Source organism: Oenanthe melanoleuca, chromosome 1 (genome assembly GCF_029582105.1).
Source record: "Oenanthe melanoleuca isolate GR-GAL-2019-014 chromosome 1, OMel1.0, whole genome shotgun sequence".
NCBI lineage: Eukaryota > Metazoa > Chordata > Aves > Passeriformes > Muscicapidae > Oenanthe > Oenanthe melanoleuca.
This window is the reverse complement of record NC_079333.1, coordinates 36,567,860-36,575,351: the sequence shown is the minus strand read 5'-3', so window position 1 is coordinate 36,575,351 and position 7,492 is coordinate 36,567,860. Positions and strand designations below refer to the sequence as shown.

Sequence of the window (7,492 nt, the reverse complement as noted above, 5' to 3'; positions counted from 1 at the left end):
CTGACCAGCGCGCTGAAGCAGCTCTCTTTAATCCACAACTCTACTAAAGAAAACTTGAGGAGAGGGAAATGCAAGAAAGAGAATGGAAAATCTGCCAAAAGGCTGATCTGTGTAATTCTTTCCCTGGTCAGAGGCACAAGTCTCCTGGGGTGTATATGGCTTCTGCTAGCCATGCACAAGGATGCCTCTGAGCAAGGAGGAATTTTCAGGATTTTTTCTGAATGTTTTTCTGATGTTTTCTGATCATGTTTCCCACTACCTCACACTGTCCGGTGCTTCTGGAAGAAGCACAAGGATTGCTGGGGACCTCCTCTGGACGGCAGTAGAAGGAAGAGAGGAGCACCTAGTGCATGTGCCGGGTACAGGTGGATGCGAACCGGGTTCGTTTTCCAGCGCGATAGTCTGAGATGATCTCTGGGGACACTGAGAGATGCTGCTCTCTAGCCCTCCCCCCATCCGCGTCTCACCTGCAGCATCACCAGACTTCTTGGAGCAAAAAGTCAGTTTTTAACACCTCGAAGTGAAATTTCCCTTGCGGCTGCCAAATCACAGTTAAAAGCAGCCTGCTCGGCCGGGTGTCCCGATGCTGCTCCCGGCTGCAGGCTCCGGCCGGGCAGGGATTTCCCTGCGCTCATTTCCCGGCTGGGCGATGGCCGGCAGCGCCTTCGCTTCCTCAGCCAATTGCATCTCCGGCCGGGCTCGGAGACCGCGGGTGCGCGGCGGGGGAGCTGGGCGCAGCGCCGGGAGCGGGAGGAAGAGGAGGGAGGGAGGAAGGGAGAGGAGCGGGGCAGAGCCTGGGGCAGGCAGCCCCGGGGTCGGGCCGGCCCGGGCACTTCAATGCGAGCCCTGGGGCATCAGCTTCCCGCTGATGAGACCGCTGCGGGGCTGTCGCGGCCGGGGCGTCGTCGTGGGCACCGTCACCCTCTGCCTGGCCGCCGGGTGGGCTCTGCAGAGTAAGTGTCCGACCCCGTCCCTGCCTCCCCCGCTCCCTCCCCCGGCCCTTCCCTGCTGCTCCGCGATGTCCCGGCTCAGCCCCACGCCCGCTGAGCCCCGCTCTGCTCAGCCCGTCCGCAGCTGGGAGCGGCTGGGGAGGGGATGGGCACGGGACGTACCGAGACTCAGGCTGGATCGCCGCTCTCTGGGGGCTGGGCATGGGCAGGGGAGGCTCGTCCCTGCTCCTGCTGCTCGGAGGGAGCGGGGGAGCCGAGCGGGTCCAGCGGGGGGAGCCGCACGCCCCGGGCTCACGGCCCCAGCAGCCGCCGTCCCCCCGCTGCTTCTCCGAGGGGACAAGGCGTGGAACGGGAAATAACCCCGACCAGCCAGGGTGTCGGGTCCCGCTGGGAAGGTGGGTTCCGACGCAGCAGCGCACGGGGGGTGAGTGGGGATGGGGCAGAGAGCCGTCCGCTCCTCTCCCAGAGAGTCCTGAAGGAAGGAGGCGAGGCTGCTCGCAGCCCACCCTCGCCTGGACCGGGGTGTCAGTGCCGCCAGGGAGCTCGGCTTGGTCACGGCACTCCACCAACAGAGGTGACGCACAAGCAGGACACCAAAGGCTGGAGAAACAGACCACAGGGTTTCAGAGACCCCTTTTAGAGCAGCCCCCCAGTTTAGAGCTCCTGCGTGGGGGCCTCTTGCTGCCAGCGTTTATCTTTCCCACTCACTGCCCAGCACCCTGCACGCCCAGGTCTGGTACGCAGAGCCGCACTTCCCACTTGCACTCTTGGCCAGGCAGATACTCTGGAGCAGAGCAGCGTGCCAGGACGGCAAACCCGGTGAGCTCTGAGCAACTCCTGTAGCCTCTTCTCCTGGGTGTGTTTTACTGGGTGTGAAGGGGCTGGTTTTGCCCGCAGCAGAGAGCAGCCACCCGGCGTAGGGCGCTGCATGTGGGTGTGATGTTTGCTCTCCAGCCTGGTGCAGCTCTGTTGGGTCAGACCGGTTCAGGTGATCTAGGCACACTGCCTACTAAAAATAGTTTTGAATGGTTAGATACTGCACTGTGTTTTTTAGCTCTGCATGCCTGATAGGGACAGAACATGTTCGCAAATCATTTAATGGAAAGATTTAAATTCTCTCTTTTTTTTTTTTTTTTTTTTTTTTTTTTTTTTTAACATTTACCTTGCAATCACGTATTCAAAACAAAGCCTTTATAAAAACATGAAAGGGTCACTGAGGGGAGACACTCAGCTCCTGTCTGGTCAGAAACAGTGGGAAAGGCCTTTAAATAAACACACGGACCAGAAAACAATTGGAACAATTTGCAGTGATTACCAGAAGTTCCCGGCTGTTCTGTTTCTGTAGCTGGCACAAACCTCGTTTTCACAGCTCTGGTTAGTCTCTCCTGCACACAGGCTGAACAGCAGACCACAGCTCAGCTGAGGATGCACTGAGCTGCCTGGAAAGCATGATGTTCCTGCAGGGGGACTGGGCAGCATGAGTACGACAATGCTGATTAAAGGGGGAGCCCAGGAGTGTTATCTTGGAAAAATCCTATTTGGTATTGTAGATGAGGGCCTGGGAATTGAACTGGCTTCTTGAGCTCCCTTATATTACCCTGACCAGGAGAGTTAGTGAATTCTGCTACAGATCCCAAATACAGTGAAGTCAGGCTGTAATCCACCCATCTCTTCCATTTGTGGTGGCTGTGGAGTTTTGGTTGTAGAGGGCTCCCATTTTAAAGATTTTTTAAACATGTATTTTTTCCCTTGGAGATTTATTCATTGCCTTTCTTAATTGTTCTTATCCCTGAAGATTCTGCAGAACCTTCAGGATCATCTCCAGATGTCCTGCTTTGCACTCATGCAGTGTAGCTGAGGGTCTCATTCTCACTCCCCTACTGGGTTACAGGCAGTTACAGGTCAGCATTTCTTTTTCATTTTGCTCTTGCAGTCAGGCTGTTCCCACAGTAAGGGAGTAGAGCAGGGAAGCTGCTCCAAGCCAAACCAGGAAAAGGCATTCAGCCTTACTCTGTGCTTTATCTGCCTTTCGTCTGCCTTGATTTTTGTGGGTAGGTAACAGGATTTCAGTCTTTAGCCAAGGGTTTCAAACAAGCCACTAATAAAAAGAACACATGCATGCCAGTTAAAACTCCAGTGTTGGTGTTCATCCAAATCTGCATGCAGAAACACCAAATGCAAGCAGAAATTATTGCAGTTACACATTAAACTAAGCTGTTGGTTCAGTTTCACAGTGTCATGAACAGCTCTGTAATCACATCAGGAGGAAGTAGTTGAGAATTAAATATTCTTTTATATGCATTTTTTGCCCAGATATCATCAGGAACATGAAGTCCTTGGCTTTTCATGAAACTGTACCTTTGGTTACATGATTTATCTGCACTGACTTATTAACTGGCTGCCTTTAAGAAGCTGATATTTCTAATGTTGATTACATATCCTGAAAACACAACAGAGTCCTTGCCAAGATTTCACATACTTATGTCTGCTACAATTCTTGCTTTTGGGGGATGGTAGATAACAAATGTGATAGATTACCTTGGACATGGCGACTAAACTTTCCATGTAAATGCAGGATTTGTAAAGATAGCCAGTTACCGATGAAATAAAGAAAATTGGTCCGTTTTCAGAAAATGTTATGCTTATCCAAAGTCCCTTTCTGTGGGTATTAAAACATTGAAACACATGCAATTATGTGTCCTCTATGGTGAAAGCATTTTTACTATCACAAATTATAAATGTGTATTTAATCTTCAAGTATGTATGTTACTTTTATAAAAAGCAGAAAGAAAAAGGTATTGAAAAGCGTAATCTATCCTCCTTTAAAACAGATCACTGATAGGTAGGATGAATCACCAGGATCCGGAGTCCCAACATGCCCTGGACAGTTGGTGCAGCATCACTTCAGACTCATCACTTTCCTTTGCCTTTCAGCTCCTGGAGGAGTATCCTTAGTTGTCCCACAACCCAACATCAATGCAACAGTGGCACAAAACATCCTCCTCTCAGTTGAATACTCTTGCCGAGGCGTGGCCACCATTGAGTGGAAGCACGTGTCAAGCTGGGGCACCACCAGCATTGTGGAGTGGAGAAGTGGGAATTATGTCAACATATCCACAGTGTACAAGGACAGAGTGACTACTTTTGAAAATGGCTCTATACAGCTTCGGAATGTGGGCATGAGAGATGCCGGCTACTATTTTGTCACTGTAACGGAGGAGCATGGAACCAATGCCTATGGCACCATCGTAGTCAATGTTAACGGTACAAACTAGACAAGACTTCTTGGCTTTACCCTGTGTTTAAGCACCAGTCTACTTGTAATCAATTTTATAATATTAATTCTTTCCCATTTTCCCTACAGAGATTATCTATGAAGATTTGCATTTTGTAGCAGTTCTCTTCGCATTTCTCGCTGCAGTATCTGCCGTTCTAGTCTGCTTCATGTGGCTGTGTAATAAATCTCTGCATCTATTTCAGAAGAAGACAACACACAAACTAACAGGTATTTCTTTAAAACTGTAGTCAGGGTATAGGGTCTTCAAGCTTGAAATTTGAGCCTAAAATTTGTACCATAAAGGTGCTATACAGGGCCACTGAGCAACAAGACTGAATGACTCATATTAGTTATCCTGTTCTAACTCCTTAGTAGCTGAGGCTACTGAATAACAGGTGTTTAGGTGAAGAAAAATTCACAGGACATCTACCGTATATGTTTCACATTAGAAATAATAAAATACTTCCCAACACTGCTGATTGCTAAACTTGAGGAGAAAAGGCCTGAACTGCAATAACCCCCCCATCAAAGGGCAGGAGACACAGTCAAGAGCATCAGCAATTCTCTCAGAGTTCACATCAGCAGGGTGTATCCTTGGGGAAAATATTCAAATGACTCTTGGGAGTGGACCCACCTCAGTTCAATCCTCAGTGGAGGATTGCATCTCTTCCTCTCAAACCCCCTCTTCATCTGTTCACTTTTGATCCAGTTGCAGACTCCAACAAACACTGAGTAATATCAAAACCTGACTGAAGACAACAGTCATGAAAAGCAGGTCAAGGGAACACAAGGGCTATACTGAAGGAACATATTAGAGAAGAAATTTCCAAGCCACTGCCAGGGATATTTGGTCTAGGCAGAAAGACAAGATGCACATTACAGGCCTGAGACCACACTCTTAGGTACATCTCTGAAATGGGAGGTTTCCTTTACCACTTCAGAATTTTTCAGATATTTACCTCCCTTCTTTGGAAGTGCAGATCCACTCGTGGTTTCTTGCCCTCTAGGTAAAAGGTCTGTATTTCTTCTACAGTAAGTGTTACAACAAGCAGCCTAGCTATCAGTATTTTACTAGACCAGCAGAGACACCCAAGCATCCTACGATTCATGGCCCAGACTTTGTGTCAACTCTGCAAAACCTAAGAGAGGAAGAAATTAACTTGGTTTGAGCTGTCTCTTCCTTTCTGTTGCTCACCTACAGCTCTTAAGGGCTGCTGCTGTTTTCATGGTGCATACACCATTCACAAGCTTCTGTAGCTACTGAAAACTTTCCTATCACCCAGAATATACAGATAGATTTGTTTAGATAAAGTCTCTTCCTCCTACTGAAGCCAATCTTCCCACAGGGCTGAATTGAATAGATAGGTTCATGTAACACATGGCAGAGTTCAGGAAAGCACAGTTCTATAAACTTGTGTGATCTCCCAGGAAATGGTCCAAAGCAGAGACCTAATTTCTGCCCCAATTCTATCTCAGAAGAGCCCTCCTTTCAGAAGTCATGAAGAGAGATATAAGAACAGGCCCTAGGACTTAGTTTTCTTAGTGCCTTTAGCCTTGTACAGGAAGAAATCGTTGTCACTTTAAAGATTGTGAGAACCTCTCAGTTAAATATTTTGAAAAGATGTATTTAAAACCTAATTTTAGGTGAGCAGGCTTGAGCTAATATAAAAAAGTTAAAAATACTTTGGCACGGTTAATTTTGGAATATTGGCCTTCCAATCCATTTGCCAATCAATAACAATATCATTTTATTTACAGCAAGTACAACAGAAGAGATTGAACTGGAAACCATTGAGTGTTAGCCAAGGACTGTATCATAATAAAAATAACAATTCTACCTCAAGAGAAAGATTGTCCAAGAAAACAAGAACAAACCTAGAAGGTAAAATGTTTGTGACTACTGCAGAAACATCCTGACTTGCAAAGAAATTAAATCAGCAGTGCCTGATGTCTGTTTTGACCTATAAAGTTTTCAGTTCTGCTAGTCAAGGTCAGAGTACAAAGAGTATGCTTTCATGCTGAGCATGAACACATTTTTCTGGTTAGCTAATAAAATCTACAGCCTCTACCACTCTTAAAAACAACCAACCTACCAACCAACCAACCAAGCCTCTAAGATCAACCCATAAAGGAAATTATCATGGTCTTGAAGGACACCTGCATTATGGATACAGCAAGTCTCCTACTACAGACAGAGTGGTCATTAGCATCCATCAACATAATAAATTAAATATCTAATTACAGTATTACATTAAAAAATTAATTGCAAGCATTGAATCCTGTTTATTGCACCTATGCTGCTACTTCTGGGTGTAAGGAACTTCCTGAAGCTCTGAAGACAAACTGCAATTTTTCATGAGACAAAACTAACTTTGAAAGAACGCTGAGCTGGTCAAAGTTCTCCCTCTTGTGTTTCTAATTGTTTACACTGCCCCAGGATGGATGTTAACACACGTTTTATGACATTACTAGAGCAGGTGGTTGTACAAGGAACAGTGCAGTCAGGCACTGAAGAGTCTATAAAGATTAGAGGGGTCAGATAAAATACTGACACACAACACCAGTGGGGTGGCAAAGTACTAAACAATTTTTTTGTGAAAGATGTCAAGTCCTTTGCAAACTTAGCCTAGTGATGAACAATCTATCTAAGAAGAAAAGTTAAAACAGCATTATTTTGAAATACAGTATTTACAAATACAGTTTAAAATTGCTCTTGTTGAGAAGCCACCTTTGCTTCCCCTATGTTGTAGGAAAACATGAACTGACCCAACTAATGTTTTCTTGAATCCGCATATTGCACATATTGCAATTCTCCACCTGTAGATCTGTTGGGTGGTATAACATTTGTGTTTGTCAGTGAGAGAGCAGTTAACTGACCTAGTTCCAAATTATTCTATTTTGCTTTTGTAATGAGAATTTTGCAGTGTGAAATAAACTTTCAACTTGGAAGACACCATGAACTAGTCTGCGCCTGTAGATTGCCACATGGCTGTTTGAGTCAAACTGCTGCTACTGCCTTTCTCACACTTCATCTCACTTGGTTGCAAAAACCTTTTACAGGACAGGCTGACAGAGGTTTCCCTCTGGTCAGGGACTTGGATGCTCAAGTGCAGAGGTACTATGGGCTCCATTTGGAAAAACATTCAGGGAATTTCTCACCAAGTCCACAGTGATGCAGGTAGGTGCCAAACAAGCAAAAGCACCCTGTGCACAACACCTTTAAGCCATCCCATACTGAGCTGGCCATTTGTAGGACAAAGGGCCT

At 46.4% G+C, this 7,492-nt stretch overlaps 1 protein-coding gene across 1 annotated transcript; it reads left to right on the top strand.

Annotated features, from left to right (window-relative positions):
* The first annotated feature begins 737 nt into the window (after positions 1 to 737).
* VSTM5 (V-set and transmembrane domain containing 5) lies at positions 738 to 7,183 on the top strand. Its single transcript, XM_056485538.1, has 4 exons — positions 738 to 953; positions 3,885 to 4,214; positions 4,315 to 4,455; positions 5,986 to 7,183. The coding sequence occupies exons 1-4, from the start codon at positions 869 to 871 to the stop codon at positions 6,027 to 6,029; spliced, it is 600 nt and encodes a 199-aa protein (XP_056341513.1). The 5' UTR covers positions 738 to 868; the 3' UTR covers positions 6,030 to 7,183.
* The last annotated feature ends 309 nt before the right edge of the window (positions 7,184 to 7,492 follow it).